The following is a 20,966-nucleotide window of genomic DNA, read 5'->3' on the forward strand; positions in this document are numbered from 1 at the left end:
TCCAAAGCTAACTGATATTCCCAGTCAATTCCTCTGAAAAAGATACTTAGCAATTGCACTCTTGAGAAACCATGGTGTGGACAGTCCCTCTGATAAGCCTTAAATCTCACCCAAGATGCCTTGAAAGCTTCATCAGGTTTTTGCTTGAAAGAGGACAGCTTGACTCTCAGCTCATCTGACATTGCATCATCATAGAAATAATTCAGGAAAGCCACCTTGATTTGTTGCCAAGATGTCAAAGATCCAGCTGGCAACTGCTTCAACCAATGAGATGCTTCTCCTGCAAGTGAGTAAGGGAAGAGTTTGCAGAAGATGTAATCCTCAGTCACTCCATTAGCCTTGATACTAGTCACAAGATCCTCAAAATGCTCAATGTGGTCCAAAGGCTTCTTATTGGGCAGGTTAGAGAAAGGTCTCTGCCCAACTAGCTGGAAGTACGCAGGCTTCAGCTTAAAGTCATTCCTGGGGAATGGAGGAGGAACAATAGCAGACCGGTTCTCATACATCAAATCAACTCTGTTGAAGTCTGCAATGGTCCTAATCAAGTCCCGGTTGTGCTCCTGTCTTCAAACCGGATTCTGGACGTGGTTGGCAGCTCCACGTACGTCTGCTGGAGGCGGGTGTCGATCGATACCCTCTGGTTGGCGTCGATCGATACCAAGGTTAACCTCCTCATCGGCAATAGCTTGCTGGTTGACAACAGCTTGTTCGTTGACAACTGGTTCAGCAATCACATTGCCCTCTGCATCAAGCTTTTGGCCCTGCTCATTGCGCAAGTGGCCATCTTGATCCCTCAAAGCACCAGCCTCATCACGCATCAGAATGACTGTGTTAACCATCTTTAAGGATTTGGCTGCTTTTCAGTTTTCACGCTCTAACTTTCCCAACTCTGGGTTTGAAAGATTCACAGTAGGATCAGCCTTGTTGCTCCTTGTGTGAGTTCTAGGAGGCATGCACCTTAAACACCAAAGAGAAGAAAAACAAAAACGTGAAAGTAAAAAAAATAAAAAGAAAAATTTAGACGAAATTAAAACTCAAATCTAATGGTAGATCAAAGAGTCCCCGACAACGGCGCTAAAATTTGATGTGCTCAAATTAAACCTTAGAGCTACTCTCTCAAATTAAGAAGTCATTGCAGTACTTAGGGGTCGAATTCCACAAGGACTCTAGATTACACAATGGATTATAGAGTATTATAATTAAGCTAAACAAGTTGATTTAAATTAAGAAAAGCAATGCAAAATATTAAATAAAAGTTTTGTAAATTCAGAAGATCAAAAAAGCTAGGCCTAGGGATTTTCTCAGGAAATTACAAATTATTAAATCAAGAAATAATTAGGATTCAAACAATTAAGAACAGATCTAGAACTCTAAACTCTTTTGTAAAATAAATCAGTTCTCACTGCAAATATTATCTAAATTTAAAACCATAAAATCCAAATCTCTTTGTAAAATTCTAGGTTAAAAATCAGCTTTAAAAACAGGTTAGATTGTTCACAAAATTACTAAATCAAATCTCTTTGCAAGAAGTAATTTTGCTCATCAAAAGGTTTTATCAGGAAAATCAATTATATTCTCATATCAATTTATTTGCCTAAAGTATTAATTCTAGGTGATCAATCAAGAATTAATGATGAAGAACAACATATGATGAAGATCTAGAAAGATATTGAATCCTAAATAAATAGATCTAACAATTCATAAAAATCCCTGTGAAAAACTCTAAACCTAACAAGCAAACTACTAAGACATATTCAATGAAGAACAAAACATAATTTTAAATAATAAGCAATTGAAATTAAAAGAGTAAAGAAGGAGTTCAAGGATTCTTCTTCTACAAAGCAGATCTCTCTCTCTCCAAAGCTCTCAAAATCTCACAGGGTTGCAGAAAATAAAACTTGCTAGAATAAAAACTTTTTGGATTTGCAAAACTTAAAAACACTATAAATATGTCCTAAAACACGTCATGGACTTGTGTTGCAAATATGGAAATCTTCGGCTGAATTTGTAAAACTTCCAAAACTTGGCTTCTCTCGCAGACAAAACAGGGTGTCGATCGACACCATCACTCTTCATCGATTCCAAGTTCGTTTCTTCAGGATTAATGCTCCAAAATGTCCAAATTGCTCCATTTCGCTTCATCCATGCCAAAATCCTAGAAAACATGTAAAGACTCAAAAACATCCTAGAAAACAAATCAAAAGAATCTAAAAGACTCCTTATATCATGGTTAAAAACCACAAAAACCATGATATATCAAGTGTTATACTATTTTATTGATAATTGCTAATGTAAGTTATTTTTATATATATACTATAAAATTCCATGTGAATTGGTTGTGGACTTAAAGTTAACAAGGAATAACAAAATTCAGCAAAATAAGAAAAGACTTGTGAAAATTTAATTAGAAAACTATTAAATTTAAAAAATCTAAAAATAAGATTTAAATTACATCCATCCAATATTTAGCTTCGAATGTAATATATATCTTTCTTAATTTCTTTCTTCTTTTTAGTTTTCCTATAAACCAGGATAATTGAAAACTATTGTTTCTTACAAAAAAAAAAAAAAACTAAAAGCTTTGACAATTTGAATTTTGATTCAAAAAATCCCAAAAGATATAGCCTCATCTTCTATAGTAATTTGTTGAACTTATTTTGGACTAAAAACAATACATATGATGATGAAAAGAAAAGTAAGAAAACTTTAACCCTAAAAAAAAATTAAAATCATCCCCAAAAGTGGAAATAAATAAAACAAGTACAGTTATAGATTCATTGTGACGAAGACAAAATCATCTTCTCTGTTCCTTCTCATTTCTCTCTCTCAATTCACAAACTCAACATTGACGTTGATCTCGATGTCACCACCACCTAACCACTATAAGTAAACCCTCTTCCCCCTATTTTTGCAATCTCACACTTTTTGGAGCCCAAAAATTTCTCTCAACCATTAAAAAAAAAATCAAAACTTTTTTTTTTCTGTCTCTCCGGCGTCAATGGAGGATCTCCGTCGTAGATTCCCGATCAAAAACAACGACGAAGAAACCTCCAATGTCTCCGTCGCTCCTCCTCCTCGCAAAGCCTCTGACGCGCTTCCTCTTCCGTTGTACCTGACCAACACTTTCTTCCTCGCTCTCTTCTTCGCTACTGTTTATTTCCTCCTCAGCCGATGGCGTGAGAAGATCCGTAACTCGACGCCTCTTCACGTCGTTGACCTCTCCGAGATCTCCGCTCTCTTTTGTTTCGTTGCTTCGTTCATCTACCTCCTTGGTTTCTTCGGTATCGATCTTATTTTCCGATCTTCTTCCGATGATGATGTTTGGGTTAACGACGAAGATTTACGGAGGAAGGTCCCCTGTGGTCAATCCCTAGATTGCTCCGTTGATCATCATTCCCCTGATTCTGATGAAGAGATTGTTAAATCGGTGGTCGAAGGAACCATCCCGTCTTACTCATTGGAGACGAAGCTCGGAGATTGCAAACGAGCTGCAGCGATTAGGAGAGAAGCGGTTCAGAGGATAACCGGTAAGTCTTTAACCGGTCTTCCGTTGGAAGGTTTCGATTACGATTCGATTTTGGGGCAATGCTGTGAGATGCCAGTTGGGTATGTTCAGATCCCAGTGGGAATTGCGGGACCGTTGCTGCTCGATGGGGTTGAGTATTCAGTGCCAATGGCTACAACTGAAGGTTGTTTGGTTGCTAGTACTAATAGAGGTTGTAAAGCTATTCACATGTCTGGTGGTGCTGTTAGTGTTCTCATGAAAGATGCAATGACTAGAGCTCCTGTTGTTAAATTCCCTTCTATAACGAGAGCTGCTGATGCCATGTTTTATCTTGAAGATCCTGCTAATTTCGAGAGATTGTCTCTCATTTTCAACAAGTGGGTTTGACAAACTTTGTCCCTTTAGTTCTAGGATGGTGATTTTTGAATGTTGTTGCTGACTGACATGTTTTGCTTTTTTTTGTTTCTGTATATAATGTATAGATCGAGTAGATTTGCTAGACTTCAGAAGATTACATGCACGATTGCTGGAAGGAATCTATATCCGAGGTTTGCGTGTGGTACTGGTGATGCCATGGGGATGAACATGGTCTCCAAAGGTGTTCAGAATGTTTTGGATTTCATAAAGGGCGAGTTTCCTGACATGGATGTTGTTGGCATCTCAGGTTAACTCTTCTTTCTTTCTTTCTTTCTGTGGTATTGTCTTGATTTTCGAATTAAAGTCAAGTCTTTTTGATTTATTGGTGTTGTGGTGTTCAGGGAATTACTGTTCGGACAAGAAGGCTTCGGGTGTAAACTGGATCGAAGGACGTGGTAAGCATGTTGTATGTGAAGCCTTTATTAAGGCTGACATTGTGGAGAAAGTGTTGAAGACTAGCGTTGCGGCTCTTGTAGAGCTTAACATGCTCAAGAACCTTACTGGTTCAGCCATGGCGGGTTCTCTTGGTGGGTTCAATGCTCATGCAAGCAATATTGTCAGCGCTGTGTTCATAGCCACTGGCCAAGACCCAGCTCAAAACGTGGAGAGCTCACACTGTATCACCTTAATTCAAGCTGAGGGCAACGACCTTCACATCTCTGTCTCAATGCCTTGCATTGAGGTATAATTCTTGCATCTTCTATCTGAAATGTTTTTTTTTTTTAATATTGCTGCAGTATCCAACTCATGAACTCTCTGTTTAATGATATGTGGTTCCAGGTTGGTACTGTTGGAGGTGGGACACAACTTGCATCACAATCAGCTTGTTTGAATCTGCTCGGTATGAAAGGATCAAACAACGAGGCACCTGGCTCGAACGCACAGCAATTGGCAAGAATAGTGGCTGGTACAGTTCTAGCAGGAGAGCTATCACTAATGTCTGCTATTGCAGCTGGACAGCTAGTGAAGAGCCACATGAAATACAACAGATCGAGCAGAGACATTGGCCCTTCGTCTCAAGTCAACAGATGATGTTTGGAGCACCGGACGAGGACAGATAGTAATAAAACAAAATCCCAAAAATTAGATTGATGTAATTTTAACCTGATTTGATTTCTTCCTTGATCGGTCTCTTTTCTTCTATCTATTTGTACTCTGTAAGTCTCCAAATGATCTTAATTTATGTAAAGTCATTTTTTTTGTCCTTCCTTCTTTATGGCTGGCTTATATCATATTCTTTGAAAGTCTCATAGCTCAACATATACATCACTTTCACAACTTACAAAACCCAGAAGAGTGTTATTAATTTCACATTTCAAGCTCTACAAAGAGTGTTTGAATTATTTGGATGAATGCATATAGAACGATGGAGAGGAGACGAGTGGGGCAGTGACTAGTGTGAATCAGAAGAAGAAGCCAACTGCAGAGGCTAAACTGGTTGACGAGAGCAATACAACAAATCTCGAGGGGAGTTGAAGAAAATTACAAAGCTTACTTTCTCCCTCTCCCAAAACCATGGCCAAAGGTTCTTGCTTATTGTGGAAGTTTTGCACTTGGTGATGTTGGTGTTGGTATGCTTCTTGAGGCATGGATTGGATCGACATGAAAGTCAAAGGTTTCTTTTTTTATAACTCCCTTTGCTTGGAATTTAACACAGCTACTTGATGCTTTGATGTTATAAGCTCTCGGGGATTGTTGGTCAAGATGTGTGATCAAGGCATTTAACGTCCTATAATTGTTTCTAGCCATGACTTTTTGTATAACGTAACGTTGATTTGATCATTGTGGTAGTGTTTGTGTTGATGTGATGATAAACATGACACGAGTTTGGTACTATTAAATGTAAAAATGTGGGTTGTGGTTGTGGATGGAGGAGTGATATGACACGAGGAGGGCATATTTATGGGTGATACTGATGGAAGTATCTAACTCAGACTAAAAAATAAATACAAAATTATAATAGAATTGAAAACCAGTAGAAAAGTGACACAAGGTCTATAACAGAGTTTGACAAATGAGGCTGCCTATGCATTGGAGGCCTGAGGAGGAGGGGTGGGTGTATGAAATTATGAGTCCGACCCGGAAGAAGACCCGTATTTAAATAAAAGAATCTTATATTACAATTATACCCTTGCGATTCTATTGTGTATTGTATTGTATTGTGTGTGCCGGCAACAAAACAAGTGTTGTTATTTCGAGTTTCGACGAGCATCAGCTTCTGGGAATCAAGTTGAGCTTTTTACAGATTCGTTCGATCTTGAGTTTTCGGATAACGAAAATGGTAACAGTCTCTCTCTACTCGTATTTGCTTCCCGTTTACTCTCTTATGTAGAATTTAACGGATCTGCCTTCGATTTTGTGTCTCGAGTATCGACGATTCCGAATTTGAATCTGAATTTTCGCATCTCTATATACCATCTTTGTGATCTTAATTTTGATTTGGTAATGAGATGTGTGCCTCTCTGTTTCTGAATTTGGCAAAAAGAAGCCTGTAGATCTGTACATCTTGATGATATTGTCTGGTACTTGGATCCCTCACAATTCTCTCTTTGACTTTATCCTTTGTGTGCGTTAGGCTTCTGGTATTTTTCAAATTCTCTTCTCTTTTACTTGCCTTATCCATTGTGTGCCTTTCAAAGTCTTTACTGCTTGTAACTTGACTTCTCATAGGCGAGGAGACAGGAAGATAACTAATTATGTGCTTCAGATTTCCATTCACAGTGATTTTAGTTGGTGAATGAATGAACACCATCTAGAGTTATGCTTTCTCGAATTGCTAGGACTCTTGTTAAGAAGAGATGGTCTTGAAAAGACAAAAAAGAAAACTTCTGAGGTTGCTGTTTGTGTTTCCAGATACATTTTGTGCTTCTAGTTAGTCGGCAAGGAAAAGTAAGGCTCACCAAATGGTATTCGCCTTATACTCAGAAGGAAAGATCTAAGGTATCTACAGCCTTAAGTGTTATTCAGTTATTCTCAGGTTATATGCTTCGCTTGCCTTTGATCTGTACATTTGGAAACATAATCTCGACAGGTCATACGCGAACTCAGCGGTGTGATTTTGAACCGAGGTCCCAAACTCTGCAATTTCATCGAATGGAGAGGATACAAGGTTGTCTACAAAAGGTAAAAAAAACATTTGAGTCGGTATGTATATATACGCAGCATATTCGTGCGCTACTTTTTTAAAAACTGGTTAGGTTATAAACATGATGGTTCTGTATATGTGCAGATATGCAAGTTTGTACTTCTGCATGTGTATTGATGAGGCGGATAACGAGTTAGAGGTACTGGAGATAATTCATCACTACGTCGAGATTCTTGACCGTTACTTTGGCAGTGTGAGTGAAACACTTATCCTCCAAATGGCTTTCCTCCACTCTATTGTAATCTCACAAACATATATATTTTTCGATTAAGAGCTGTTTATTCTATGATCTTCAGGTGTGTGAACTCGATTTGATTTTTAACTTCCACAAGGTATGTATACATACACAACTCTTCAGGATCAGTGATTGAACACTCTCTGTAATTTACTTCATTATGACATTTTTCGAATCTGGTTGTTTTGTTCTAGGCGTATTATATACTGGATGAGCTGTTGATCGCCGGTGAACTTCAAGAGTCGAGCAAGAAGACAGTTGCAAGGATAATTTCAGCCCAGGTATGGTTACTTAATCCTAATGCCCACTTAGACACTAGAAAAGGATTAGTCCTTGAGGATTGAGTTAATGATGAGTGTTATGATGATATTTGAAGGATCAATTGGTGGAAGCTGCGAAAGAGGAGGCAAGTTCCATAAGCAATATTATTGCTCAGGCTACCAAGTAGTCTCTTTCTGATCTTCTTTCACGCAGTTAAAACAATCGTAAATGTTTGCCTAAAAAAAAAAAAAGTTTGAATTTATCCTTATCTTTTGAATCACACTTGTTTGCCATCTCATGTGTTTGTTTGATCGATTAGAAGAAAGATGTATTCATAATCATCGTTGTGGGTTTATTAGTAGTGATTGTTACTTATCTTTGCGTAAGCCATAGTGATGGATGGTTATAATATGTCTTCAAATATTTACGTTTTAAAACGTGATTCCACTATTTTTCGCAATGCAGAAAAGTCATCAAGTTCTTGTGTTTTTATTTAAATGAACATGTCAAATTAAAAGGGATCTAGATCATATATATATATATATATTGAAATTAATATTAAATTATATTCAAAGAAAATAAAACGTTTTTACAATGTATGCATTGTGTGATTGAAATTGTGATCTAAATGGAATAAAAGAGTATCAGAATCTACTGCTCAGCCAGAAGTTGTAATCCTTTATCATAACGTCGATCGCCCATTGCTGAATAGCTAAGAACCGGTTTCGAAGTGTTGATCAAGTCTCTTTATCAATTGGGCTGCAGTGAGTGGAGCTTCGCCATGTCGTCGCCCATTTCGTTCCCGCCAGATGGAGTGAACCGCAACTTGGAAGACATACCGAGTGAGAAATACATTTAGCCGATCCGGTTGATGGTTCCAAATGTCAGTAGTAGAGAATTTAGTTCGATAAATGTCGTTCTTCCCTCGCCACAGTACAAGGTCTGGCTGCTCTATTCTATTGTGGTACTGAGAGTGTAGAGCATCCTCTATCGAATTTAGATAGCTTAGGCGGTGTCTTCTCCGCTGGTGGGAATTAATAGAGATTAGATATTATGATATTATGCATTCACACTATTTGATAGACTGAATTCATTTGGTCTGACTGGTGATCGATTTATCATGCACATAATTATTAATCTCATATAATAATTTTATTTGGATCAATTAATCATCCACATAGTATAGGTTGTTACCTAGTTATACTTATAAACACCAACATAAAAAAATTATTAACTAAATCAATAGTTTGCTTAATAGTGAATTATTAGGTAAAAGACTTATTATTTGAAATTTTATCAAATAAATTAGTGGTGAAGTAAAATTACCTAGAGGGAACATGTCGTCGGGAAGCTGTGGGATTGAAAATCCAAGAGGCTTTGAAGGAACAAGTCGTCGAAAATCGGTAATCGAAAGGAACTAAAGTACTGACAACCGGGAAGCCGAAGGTTTCCATAGAGAATACAAGACGTGCCGAGAGATCAATTTTTTTGAGCTAATATCCTACAAAACTTGGATTTTTGAGCTGATTATATAATGTATAATATTTTGAAAGGAAGATAAAGAAAATCACATGAAACTTAAGAACCTATATTAAAAATTTATACGAAAAGACATTTCTAATGAACTAACAAATTAAATGCTAACACATACGTAAAAATATCTTAGAAATGATATGATATATGAGAATTTATTTTATCTTACACTACAAGAAAACAACCCATTCCCGACTACAGTAAGAGTCGTTAAGTAGTCGCTAATTTGCTGAATACGACTCAGTTACGGCTAAAACGTGTAGTCGTAAATCCTTAGTCGGTAAAAGAATTAGTCGTAAAAATAGTCGTTATTTAACGACTACTGTACGACCAAATTCCGTAGTCGTAAACATAGTCATAACAGAGTCGTAAATAATTACGACTACGATACGACAGAGTTACGATTAACCAGCAGTTATATAGGCAGTTGTAAAGGAGTCGTAGTGTAGTCGTAACATTTGAAGACTCGGTTACGACGGATTTACGACTAATCATGATATACAGTAATTTTGCTTGTAGTCGTAACGTAGTCGTAACATGCTTATTGATTTACGACTATTTGGCTACTATTCTAAACAAATTAATAATGTAATTTTAATTTGTTTAGCGACTAATGTTTTGTGGAAAACAAATTTATAAATGTTTTAAATTGAAATTGGTACCTGTTTCTCAAAATATTATGAAACCAATATTGTAAATAGAACAAAAACAAGATTAAGACAATAAAGTCATATTAACCATGATTTATAATACAAACCAAAAGACCAAGTTTCTCACAAGACAAATATACAAACCAAAAGAGACAAATGCATACCAAGTATACATGTGTCTCAACAAAAGAGACAAGTTCAACAAAAGAGACAAGCTCAACAAAAGAGACAAGCTAATTAGTTTGGTCTATGAAATTGTAGGTGAGAAGTTAACCTAAAAGCATCACTGTTTGAAGATGGAGAAGGAACCGGATTTGAAGGTGGAGCTGTTGCAGGAAGTGTGGTTGAGAGTGGCTCTGTGGTTGCTTCAGCTGATTGAGTCTTCATAAACTCTATAAAGGCAGGGTCAGTTTTGCGCAGGTACTTCTCGACTAAGGACAAATGCTCTAACTTGTCCTTCTGCTCAGCCACAGCTTGGAAATGTAGTGCTTCACGGGCAACAAGCTCTGCATCACGAGCAGCAACCTCTGCATCACGACAAGAATTATAAGCAGCCTGCTCTTCGATTTGACGTTGAGTTTCCCTCATTGCTTAAGACTTCCAACTCCATACAGGTTTCCTCGTGAATCTTTCTGAGTAGACTACAAGAAAACAAAGAGAAAAACACTACATAAAGAGGCTGTAGAAATCGAAAGATAATTCAATGTGGGTTGTGAAAAGTGATATTTACCTGAATAAAGATGTTTGTGTAATCATCTGCTGTGAGCTCTGGAGGCTGTGAAGTATGTTCCCCAAGGTCGGACAACTTCTGCTGCAAGTTCTTCTCATAATTGAGAGAGATTTGCTCCGCCTTCCGGTCAACATAAGTACCATCTGGCTTGGTATGTGTCTTAATAAAAACCTCACCAAGACTAACTGGTCTTCCCAATTCCCTTTCCTGCAATGTTACAAAAGAATCAAGGGTTATGACATCATTTAAAGCTCCAAATGTAAAGAAAAACAAAATTTATGGGTATATAAAAGTTACTAACCATTTCGGTATGGATTTGTTGATAAGACTTTGGCCCTGATAAGTGGACGTGAGGACCAAGACCACCACGATCAGACATACGAGCTTTAGAGTAGGTGAGACTCCTTTGTTGTGCTTCTTCAGTCTCCCATTAATCAACCATTGTTTGCCAAATAGCATCTCTGATCCATTTTGGTCGCTCTCCACTAGTCTTAGCATTGCAAATCATGTCTTTCATCCGGCGTTGGCAAATGAGCTCGAAAAACTGTTGAACTGTCCCAGTAATCAAAGGATCCCATGTGTGTGTTTTCTACATAGCAAAGACAATATAATGATGTTAGTGGAAACTCAACAAGTAAACCTATATGTGAAAAGGTTAAGAGAGAAGAAAACTGTACAGCAAACTCGATGAACCATCTATGTTGTCTGTCCCGAGGCACACATGTCCAGCTGTAGTATGGACCATCAAATTTATTTGTAAAATTTTTAGTAATGCTCCTTACCAGTCGCGATTTTTCGTCATGAGTAAACCTGCAAACACAAAACAGCAAAAAAGATGTCAATGTTCTAAACCAGGTCGTCTTTGGCATCAGTGTGGGGGAGAGGACGGTGGTAAACTTCTCACGGTTTGGAACTCTAAGCAGGGCAAATCGTGTCCTCCTGGAGCTCCGGATTTGAAGCCTCAGAGCCTTCATGGTAGTTGTTACCGTGAGATGATGGACGGCTCTGAGCTTGAGAGTTATCAGCTGGAGACGGTGGAGCGTCTTGTAGTGGAGGATCAGCTGGAGACTGTCGCGGATTGTTTTGGACCTCCTCTGACGAAAGAGGCTGTTGAGTCTGACGTTGTTGGTTCATCGAGATCTGGAAAAGAGTCTGTGGCGGTGGATAGTTGCGGATCTGTGGTGCTCCTGACGGTGAGGGTCTCGGGAAAACGTGGTCTTGCTCTTGGGGTGTTTGAGGATGGGGCAAATCTGCTGCCGGCGTAAAGTTGTATTGTGGCGGTAGAGGGTTTGGTCTTCTCGCTTCCTTGATGGGGGTCAACCCTTCGGTTCTTTGGAAGAAATTACGGTCCATCTTCCTCTTTCTTCCTCGCTTAACTGGAGCTTTGGTCGGAGCCTTAGTTGCAGACTTCGTTACAGATTGTGTTGGAGCCATCGTGAAGAAGAGAATCAGGAGACAGATGAGAAAGACAGACAGAGAAGAGAAAGCAAATCGGGATTCAGAAGAGAAATCGGGAAGAGGAGAGTTTCGAAGAGTTATCGAAGAGGAGAGTTTCGGAGTTATCGAAGAGAAGAGAAGAGGAAAGTTTTGGTTTTGGGGGAAAAATTAGGTTTTAGGTAAAGGGGAAAATCGAATTTTTTTTGGTTTTGGGGGAAATAATTTTGGTTTAGGGGGAAATTATTTTGGTTTCCCGGGTTTATTTGGGTTGAGATTAATTAATTCATATTTTTTTAATTTAGTCGCTAATTAGTCCCTAATTAGTCCCTAATTAGTCGCTAATTAGTCACAATAATTAAACTAAAAGTTTAATATTTAGAAACTAAATATTAGTCATAATTAAACTAAAAGTTTAATATTTTGAACACATAATTATTTATTTTAATAGAAACATAATTATTAATAATATTTGATACAAGCATAATTATCCAAATTGATACAAATATTTTACACAAGCATAATTAGTTAGGAGGATCTTCGTCTTCATCTACTTCATCGTCTGAAGATGATAAATTACATTGAAATTCATCTTCTGGTTCTGCATCTTCGACATCATAATCAAGATTTATTGGTTCATTTATTTCTTCTAAATTATCGAAAACCAGATCTTCAATAGTAGTCACCAAGACATCATCATCATTTTCTGTTTGCAAAAGAGTCGGTTCTTTGTTCTCATATTCTCCTGCAATGTTTCCCCTCGGATTAACTTTTAAAACATTGAGCCATTCCTTCCTTGGCTTCTTTGTGTATGGATAGGGAATATAGCAAACTTGATGCGCCTGGGAGGCTGTTTAGGAATATCAACACAAATATGAGTTACACATATATATATTATCGACATTAAAAAATAATATACATAGGGGTACCTTCTATTGGGAGAGGTCCGTCTAAATGATTCTGAGCAAGACTCAAAACTTCCAAGTTAATCATATTCTTTAGTTATGAAATAATCAAAGGCCAAAAATATTGTATGTCCCAAAATAATCATTAACTATATTTAAATAAGCTATATTCATCTCCCTTCATATTTATAAATATATAAAAACGTTAAAAAGAAGAAGCAAGCTTGCCTTGCAATTCCATTGAGCTAGAAAATTTATTCGAACTAACCCTCCCCCCAAATGAAAAAAACGTGAATTATAATACCGATATTTTACGACTATTATACGACTACGTTACGACCCACCGAAAGTGTCGCATAATAGTCGCTAAATAACGACTACTACGCGACAACCTGTACGACCCGCCGATATTGTCGTAATATAGTCGCCTAATTTGGTGACTTGTATGCGTCTACCTAGATAGTCGTAACTGAGAGACTATATAACGACAAGGTTACGACTGCATTTATAATTCTATATATTAGTCGTAACGTAGTCGTTAAATGACGACTACTGAATTTGGTCGCAATTTAGCGACTACTGTACGATCGTTTTTATTTAGTCGTAAAATAGTCGTAACGGAGTAACCAAATAGTCGCTAAATTTAGCGACTGAATAATAGTCGTAAAATGTAGTCGGCTATGACATGTTTTCTTGTAGTGTTACACATACATGATAATATTTTACTTACGTTTTGCTTTTTTTTTTTGTTAATATACCTTTTTCATATTATCTGTGAAATATGGCTACACGCATGACTATTCATTTTATGATCATTTTACAAAATATATTATGCATTCACACTCTTTGATAGATTGAATTCATTTGGTCTGACAGGTGATCACATTTAAACAATGCCAGTGAGAAATTTTCTAATGGTTGTGAGATAAACTTTTAACACATACGCGAATATGTCGAACCAAAAATGCCTAAAATCATTGAAAAACCAGACGCGGATATGTCGAACCAAAAATGAGAACTATAACCGAATCAAAATTGACATACTAACTGAATGGATACCAGTTGAATTCGAATCGATACCGAATTGAGAAGCAAATGGATATCTAAAATAACCAAAATACAATTACATATCTAAAAATATATTTTTTTTTTCCGTCTGGATTTATTATTGATCGCAAATTATGAGAACAATTACATATGATTCTACTATGTGCAATTCCTTCTGATCCTATTAGATTCACTACAAACACTCTTGCTCTCCTGCTCCATGCTTTTGATGGTCACCTTCCTTCTCTATGCTCACCTTCATGTGTACGTAGAATTACGGCGAACGACGATAATTGCGCATTATTGGAGATCGTCTGTAAATTTGCCTCCATTAATCTGCACAATTAATAAATCGCATTATCTGAGGCTCAAACCCCAGATCTCCTGGTGTAGAAGCATTAATGAACCCTAGACCAACCATTGGGCCAAGGGGGCTTCCACATAAAAATATTAGTTGTTTTTAAACCAAAAATTTAGAAAAACCCAAAAACAAAAAATATTCAAAAAACCAAACCGAAAAACTTGAAATATAAAAAATACCAAAAAAAGTATCCAAAAAAATCAAATTGACAGTATCGGAAAATACTCAAAATTTGACAAATTCGAAAATAGAAAATACCGAATCGATATTAAACCGAGAGGACTAGTTCAAAGTTTCAAACATTTGGATATTAATAATTGTAAATCTATACTAATAAAAAGTAGGAGCTATAAGCTTCTAAAACCGTCCACATATGATTTTAAACAACCAATAGAAATTTGATATATCACTTATTAACATTTTATACAATTTCCAGAATTTCTATATTAATAATTATTTTAAACAACCTATCATGATTTGACATGTCATTCATTAATATTTTTTAAATTTACAGAATTTTTTAGAAAAAGGAAAATTTTAAATTTATGGAAATCAAAGAACTAAGCACAATATCCCACATCGGCTAGAAATTTTTTAGACAATGGTTCAGAACCAGTATAAATAAGATTAATATGCTTCCAACAACGAATGACCAGGAAAGCTTGATTTATCAGGCGTCCAAGTTTAAAAGTTTTATTTGGTTTGATATGGTTTTTTATTTGATCAAATTAAAGCTTTAAACAGTTTCAAAAAAAATATTATAATATTTAAAAATTTTAAATCTATACTAATAAAAAGTAGGAGCTATAAACTCCTAAGGCCGTCCACATAGGATTTTAAACAACCAATAGAAATTTTATACAATTTCCAGAATTTTCTATATTCAGAATTATTTTAAACAATCTATCATGATTTGACATGTCATTCATTAACATTTTATAAATTTACAGAATTTTTTAGAAAAAGGAAAATTTTAAATTTTTGGAAATCAAAGAATTAAGCACAATATCCCACATCGTCTAGAAATTTTTTAGAAAATGGTTCAGAACCAGGAAAGCTTGATTTATCATCAGGCGTCCAAGTTTAAAAGTTTTATTTGGTTTGATCTGTTTTTTTATTTGATCAAATTAAAACTTTAAACAGTTTCAAAAAAATATTATAATATTTAAAAATTTTAAAAGTTTAAATATTATAAATATTGAAACTTTTAAAAGATCCTAGCTTTTAAAAAGTTTTTAAATATTATAAGTTTTAAATTTTAAAAGTTTAAAATATTATAAATATTGAAAATTTTTGAAAGGTTCAAATTTTATATTTTGAAACCTTTTAAAAGTTTAAAATATTCTAAATATTGATGCAAAACATAAATTATCTTATTTATCTACATTTGTGCTTTTTATTTCTTATGAGCTGTAAAACATATTTTTGTGTATGATTTTATAGATGAGTTGATATTCTTTCATTAATTTTTTATTTTTGGGTCTAAGGAAGAAAGATTGACATCGCATGACCAGGGTTACGGTTGTCACAGTTCAGGTTTATTAACCTTCGGTTATGGTTAGAAATTTTCGTAACCTTAACCTGAACCGTTTAACAAACGGTTAAACGGTTACGTTTAAATACGGTTACAGTTCAAGCGGTTACGTTATATATGGTTACGGTTATTTGATAATATGATATACTTAATATTATTTGATGATATAATATAATTGATATTATTTATTTATAATTAATATGTTCTTATAGTGTACTCATATTTCTATATATCATATGATTCATATTAAATAAATAATTATTAGTATATTTTATTATGTTTTTAAAATATTATAAACCAAGTAAGGATTTTGGTTTGAGAAGTTTCTAAACGCGTGAATCTAAAACCAAATAAGTATATGGATAAAATTGTCAATAATTGGGTGTACGTGTTGACTATGTTGGTAATCATGAATTTCACAAATTTTATGAGAAAAAAATGATTTTGTTCTTGGATTTTGATGGGTTAACAAGTTGTGTGATAGTCTAAAAAAAGGTTTTTTAGTGGAAGAATGTGAAAAAGTTGACGAGGAAGAAGAAGAAAAAGAGTATAACGAAGAACCAAACGGTAAAAGTTACGATGACAATTAACAAAAAATTTGACAAATGAAAATGACAAAAAAGAATACGAAGAATAAGAAAACATTGAATAAAAAACACGAAAACATAGGTGGTAGCGATCAATTAAATATGAAAACGAGTTAAATTCATGATTATAAAATTGTTTCGCTTTTCTGGTGGTCAAAAAAAATGGTTTAGAATATGTGAGGTCATCAGTTTGATTTGCCTCGTCTGGACGTTAAGTTAAATTTATGATTTTTTTATCAGATTTGATTTTATAATACAACTGATTTTTATATTTTAAAAAATTGTGTATCTGAAATTTTAATTTTTTCCTTAGTACTAATTTTTTTTTTATGAGATAGTATTTTATTAGCATAATCAATCATATATAATTTTTATCAAAATATATCAAATAAAACCATAAGTAGCCTGGGTTCAAAACCTAGTGATAATAAAAAATTCATCTTATATAAAAATAAATTAACTGTTGCTTTTTTTTTTATTAAAACTAAAATAAATAAATAAAAATGAGGGAAAAGAATATCCGTTTTCTTTGCCACAAACATTTTCATTTTGGGGTTTTTTTTGTTCTTAGTTTTTGGTTCTTCTGTTCAGTTCCACAGAGCTTCGATAGGTATCGTCTTCTCCACCATACTTTTGGATTTTTCTGATCATGTTTCAATTCTAATCTGGGAGATCTCCTTTGATTTGATTTCTGAACAAATCTCTGTATATATCTTCTCTGTCCGTTTTTTTTTTTATTAGGGTTTTAAGTAATTTTCCGATGGCTTCAAGTTCAGAGAAATCAACTCTTCTTCCTTCAGGTATCTTTTTTGTTTAATCTCTTGATTCCGATCATTGTAGTTTAGATTCGATTGTTATTGTATAATCAGATTTGGTGGTTGTTTCTTCGAGTTATAGTTATTTTCATGCTTCCCGCAGATGAGAAAAACGATACCAAGGAAGAGAGTAAGAGTACTAAACCAGAATCAGGCTCAGGAGCTTCACCCTCACCTTCACCTCCCTCAACTGATCCTGCCCATGATTTCAGTGCTTTTGATTTCTCAGGCATGGCTGGTATTCTCAATGTAAGTTCCCTTTTTTTATTTTGTGTGTGGGTGTGATGATTGAATAGTATAAGTCAAAGGTTGTATTATTCTTTTGTTGATGGGTTTGGTTTGTTTTTTTGAATTCAGGATCCAAGTATCAAGGAACTAGCTGAGCAAATAGCTCAAGATCCTTCGTTTAACCAGTTAGCTGAGCAGCTTCAGAGATCTGTTCCAACCGCTTCGCATGAAGGAGGTTTACCTAACTTTGATCCAGAACAGTATATGAAAACCATGCAACAGGTTATGGAGAATCCTGAGTTTAGGACAATGGCTGAGCGTCTTGGTAACGCTTTGGTGCAGGTACTTCAAAAGGAGCTCTTCCGGTTCTTGATATTAGTCTTAATCTTATACTTGAGTTGTGATGAATGATTATGGCATTGAATCTCTGTTTGGCTATTAGGATCCACAAATGTCTCCCTTTTTGGAGGCTCTAGGTAACCCTGCAGCAACAGAGCAGTTTGCAGAGCGTATGGCGCAATTGAAAGACGATCCGGAGTTGAAACCTATACTAGCTGAGATTGATGCTGGTGGTCCTTCTGCTATGATGAAGTATGTTTTAAATAAAATACTCATCATTCGTTAGAAATTACTAGGTTTACTAATGCGTATGGCTAAGATATTTGTTTATGGTTATAGGTACTGGAATGATAAAGATGTGTTGGCAAAGCTGGGTGAAGCAATGGGTATAGCTGTTGGAGGAGACCAGAGTGTTGCTCCTGAACCTGAGGAGGCTGAAGAAGGGGAAGAGGAAGAGTCTATTGTTCACCAAACTGCTAGTCTCGGTGATGTGGAGGTAAACTGATTTCGTACACTGTTAATACCTCATGTTTTTGATGGTCTGAATTTTATCCTTAAATTGGGACCGTTGATCGAGGTTAGCTTTTAAACTCACTGTGCATTGATTTCATGAACCAATCAGGGCTTGAAAGCTGCATTGGCATCTGGTGGTAACAAAGATGAAGAAGACTCTGAGGGGAGGACAGCATTGCATTTTGCATGTGGATATGGCGAGGTATGACAAAGTCTTGAAACTAATCATAACAACAAAAACCGACTGTTATCACAGAATTATGAAAACTAATTTACACTATGAATCTTTACTATTATGCACTTGGTGGATTAGCAGCTTCTGCTTCACTTAGTAGAATGCTGCACACTTATCTATAGCATTGTTTACGAAAGAAGTTGGATATTACCATTAATGTTTTTGCGATTACACGCCGTTATAAAAGTTTAATCGCAGGTTTGATCCCAACTGACCTTGGTTGAGTTTGTTTGTAGATGAAATGTGCTCAAGTCCTTCTGGACGCTGGAGCAAATGTGAATGCGGTTGACAAAAACAAGAACACACCATTGCATTATGCTGCTGGTTATGGGAGGAAAGAGTGTGTAAGCCTTCTCCTAGAGAATGGTGCTGCAGTGTAAGTTTGCAATAACAACACATTCTATTTCAAACAACTTTTAAAAAATGGTTCTATATGACAAGTGTTGTTTCATTGTTTGTTTGCAGTACTCTGCAAAACATGGACAGTAAAACTCCCATTGATGTGGCCAAGCTTAACAATCAGCTCGATGTGGTGAAACTACTTGAGAAAGATGCTTTCCTCTGAGAAGGATATGTCTCTTCTGTGTCCTGTAAGAGTGTCACAGAATCTGATTGCAACCTTGTTGTATTCTGTGGGTTTGTTGTTTCATCATTAAATCTGGAAAAAGATAGAAAAAACAAGTTTATTATGGTTTTGTACTAAATCATTTTTGTCTTGAATTCGTCTCTCGTTTCTCTCTTTTAGATCGTTTTCTCCTTTCTGTGTCACTGTCAGGGTGCTGCTTTAGTTTGGCAATCACAAAAATTAAAAAGAACCTAAAAACTTGTACATAATTGAAAAGCAAAAGATCCAAGAAGCGAAACTTACACTGCAGAACCTTCTGTTCTTAGTAAAGGTTTCGATCTCTTGGAATTTGGGTCTTTAGTTTTCCTTCTTTTTCATTTAGTTTCCGAGGAAAATTCTTTTTCCTCCGGCCGGTTTCTGTTTCCTTCTTTTCTTTTGGACGTTATATTTCACCTTACTTCCAGTTAAGGATTTCGTTTTCACCCCGAAAATAACATCTAGTTCATGAACATCTGTAAAACCCAAGTAAATGGATTAGATTTTTAGAATGTGGACAGATGCATTTCAGTCATTTCGATAAACGAACTGACACATTACTCTATAAATACGGACGTCCAACATCCCAAAAAGACATCGAAAAGTGAGAGAAGAAACCGTTAGAGAAAACAACATAGAATTAGCGGCTGGCCCATCAATTCGATAAATTGGACGAACCACTCGAGGACGTCCAGCTTTGTAGCATTTGATTCTCGTCAAGTTAGCTCGTCAAGTTTCATTTTGTAGTTCGGTCTTTAACAAGCATCAGCATATATTAATAAAGAGAACCTTTGATATTTTTCCCTCAAAAACAATTTTTTAATTTTGACATTAACACATCAACAATTTGGCGCGCCAGATAGGGAGAGCCAAGTCGAAGTTTTCTCTAAAAAAAAAGACGAACCTACTAATAGCTCGACAAGATGACTAGACACACCAATAACATCAACTAGACCAAGGGAGTCGGATCGTCAGGTGGAACGACCATTTCGGCAACTGATAAAGTAAGGATAACTATCCTTCCAACCCTGGTTGCTCCAAAGAAGACCGCGACCACGAAGATCCCAAGAGAATTTGTCATCGTAACAAACCTCACAAGCCCAACAGAAACCGCAGCGACCCTTTCCCCAACGCCACTCACATCATTTGGGAACCCGCCAATTTCCAGCATCGACGAACTGTTCCGAGGGATAATAAGATGTTTTGATCAGCAAGAACATAGGACCAATACCCGTTTGGACGCTTGGACACACTAACTGCGGCTCAAGTTAATTCTCAAGAAGAAATCAACCATCAGCACGCTGCCTGACGAATTCCAAGGAGCCCAAACATAATTGACATAACAGCAAGGCAACAATTGAAGATTAACGAGCCAAAGCGTCGCCCTTACATAGGCACTGACAGGTTGAACAAGGACGCGAAAGACTGGATTTGGTACTCGAAGTCACTCGGCGAACGCCCTTCTACCAAAGGATTGTGGCTATACCGGTACAACGAACGATAAAACCCAGGCTGGGGTACTACGATGGTACAATCGAACCATGTGATTTTCTGGAACAATCAGCCCCAAAGAGTATGATGTCGGTTCTTGGCAAGTGTTTGCCTAGCATCTGGAACAATGTTAAGTTGGTTCCATCATCTACAGTCCGGCTCGATCGACAATATTCAAGACTTGATGACCGCATTTTTGTAGCATTCTTATAGAGAACAAGAACTCAAACGTCGACCTCTGGTCCTTAACCCAATAACCCAAAGAATCGCTCTAATCGTTCATTGGGCATCATAAAGACATCATCGTCAATGTCTCTATACCAGATGCAGCAGCGATCGTCGCACTCAAGAATTCATTATGGTACAAATCTCGGTTCAAGGAGGAAATGTCCCTCTCATA

At 36.2% G+C, this 20,966-nt stretch overlaps 3 protein-coding genes, 1 non-coding gene and 1 pseudogene across 5 annotated transcripts; 4 read left to right on the plus strand and 1 right to left on the minus strand.

The window, feature by feature from the left end:
* Window positions 1–66: 66 nt before the first annotated feature.
* Window positions 67–173, plus strand: LOC147920893 (small nucleolar RNA R71). Its single transcript, XR_015591943.1, has one exon. It is a non-coding gene; the product is annotated as a small nucleolar RNA R71 (small nucleolar RNA).
* Window positions 174–2,591: 2,418 nt separating this feature from the next.
* LOC104767040 (3-hydroxy-3-methylglutaryl-coenzyme A reductase 2) lies at window positions 2,592–5,130 on the plus strand. The gene is made up of 4 exons (XM_010491061.2): window positions 2,592–3,882; window positions 3,988–4,169; window positions 4,264–4,604; window positions 4,703–5,130. The coding sequence occupies exons 1-4, from the start codon at window positions 2,999–3,001 to the stop codon at window positions 4,952–4,954; spliced, it is 1,659 nt and encodes a 552-aa protein (XP_010489363.1). The 5' UTR covers window positions 2,592–2,998; the 3' UTR covers window positions 4,955–5,130.
* Window positions 5,131–5,901: 771 nt separating this feature from the next.
* Window positions 5,902–8,001, plus strand: LOC104767042 (AP-1 complex subunit sigma-1). 2 transcript variants are annotated; one of them, XM_010491062.3, is made up of 7 exons: window positions 5,902–6,203; window positions 6,776–6,862; window positions 6,954–7,045; window positions 7,152–7,260; window positions 7,364–7,399; window positions 7,497–7,583; window positions 7,679–8,001. In XM_010491062.3, exons 1-7 carry the CDS (start codon window positions 6,201–6,203, stop codon window positions 7,748–7,750), a joined length of 486 nt encoding a protein of 161 aa, XP_010489364.1. In that variant the 5' UTR covers window positions 5,902–6,200; the 3' UTR covers window positions 7,751–8,001. The 2 variants fall into 2 exon arrangements, with proteins under 2 accessions (XP_010489364.1, XP_087358951.1); XM_087502825.1 differs by having other exon boundaries at window positions 6,079–6,504; window positions 6,593–6,862.
* Window positions 8,002–9,983: 1,982 nt separating this feature from the next.
* On the minus strand, window positions 9,984–11,910 carry LOC147920894 (uncharacterized; annotated as a pseudogene).
* Window positions 11,911–16,821: 4,911 nt separating this feature from the next.
* LOC104767043 (ankyrin repeat domain-containing protein 2B) lies at window positions 16,822–19,194 on the plus strand. Its single transcript, XM_010491063.3, has 9 exons — window positions 16,822–16,954; window positions 17,086–17,144; window positions 17,263–17,408; window positions 17,517–17,729; window positions 17,830–17,978; window positions 18,066–18,222; window positions 18,349–18,441; window positions 18,711–18,850; window positions 18,940–19,194. The coding sequence occupies exons 1-9, from the start codon at window positions 16,848–16,850 to the stop codon at window positions 19,037–19,039; spliced, it is 1,164 nt and encodes a 387-aa protein (XP_010489365.2). The 5' UTR covers window positions 16,822–16,847; the 3' UTR covers window positions 19,040–19,194.
* The last annotated feature ends 1,772 nt before the right edge of the window (window positions 19,195–20,966 follow it).

Source organism: Camelina sativa, chromosome 19 (assembly GCF_030686135.1).
Source record: "Camelina sativa cultivar CO46 ecotype springtype chromosome 19, ASM3068613v1".
Classification (NCBI taxonomy): domain Eukaryota; kingdom Viridiplantae; phylum Streptophyta; class Magnoliopsida; order Brassicales; family Brassicaceae; genus Camelina; species Camelina sativa.

Coding starts and splice junctions, on each gene's coding strand:
- LOC104767040 (XM_010491061.2), top strand. CDS start 2,999: ATGGAGGATCTCCGTCGTAGATTCCCGATCAAAAACAACGACGAAGAA. Junction 3,883..3,987: donor TTGTCTCTCATTTTCAACAA/GTGGGTTTGACA, acceptor TATAATGTATAG/ATCGAGTAGATTTGCTAGAC. Junction 4,605..4,702: donor TCTCAATGCCTTGCATTGAG/GTATAATTCTTG, acceptor ATGTGGTTCCAG/GTTGGTACTGTTGGAGGTGG.
- LOC104767042 (XM_010491062.3), top strand. Junction 7,261..7,363: donor TTGACCGTTACTTTGGCAGT/GTGAGTGAAACA, acceptor TATGATCTTCAG/GTGTGTGAACTCGATTTGAT. Junction 7,400..7,496: donor TGATTTTTAACTTCCACAAG/GTATGTATACAT, acceptor GTTTTGTTCTAG/GCGTATTATATACTGGATGA.
- LOC104767043 (XM_010491063.3), top strand. CDS start 16,848: ATGAGGGAAAAGAATATCCGTTTTCTTTGCCACAAACATTTTCATTTT. Junction 17,979..18,065: donor GGTCCTTCTGCTATGATGAA/GTATGTTTTAAA, acceptor TTATGGTTATAG/GTACTGGAATGATAAAGATG. Junction 18,442..18,710: donor TTGCATGTGGATATGGCGAG/GTATGACAAAGT, acceptor GTTTGTTTGTAG/ATGAAATGTGCTCAAGTCCT.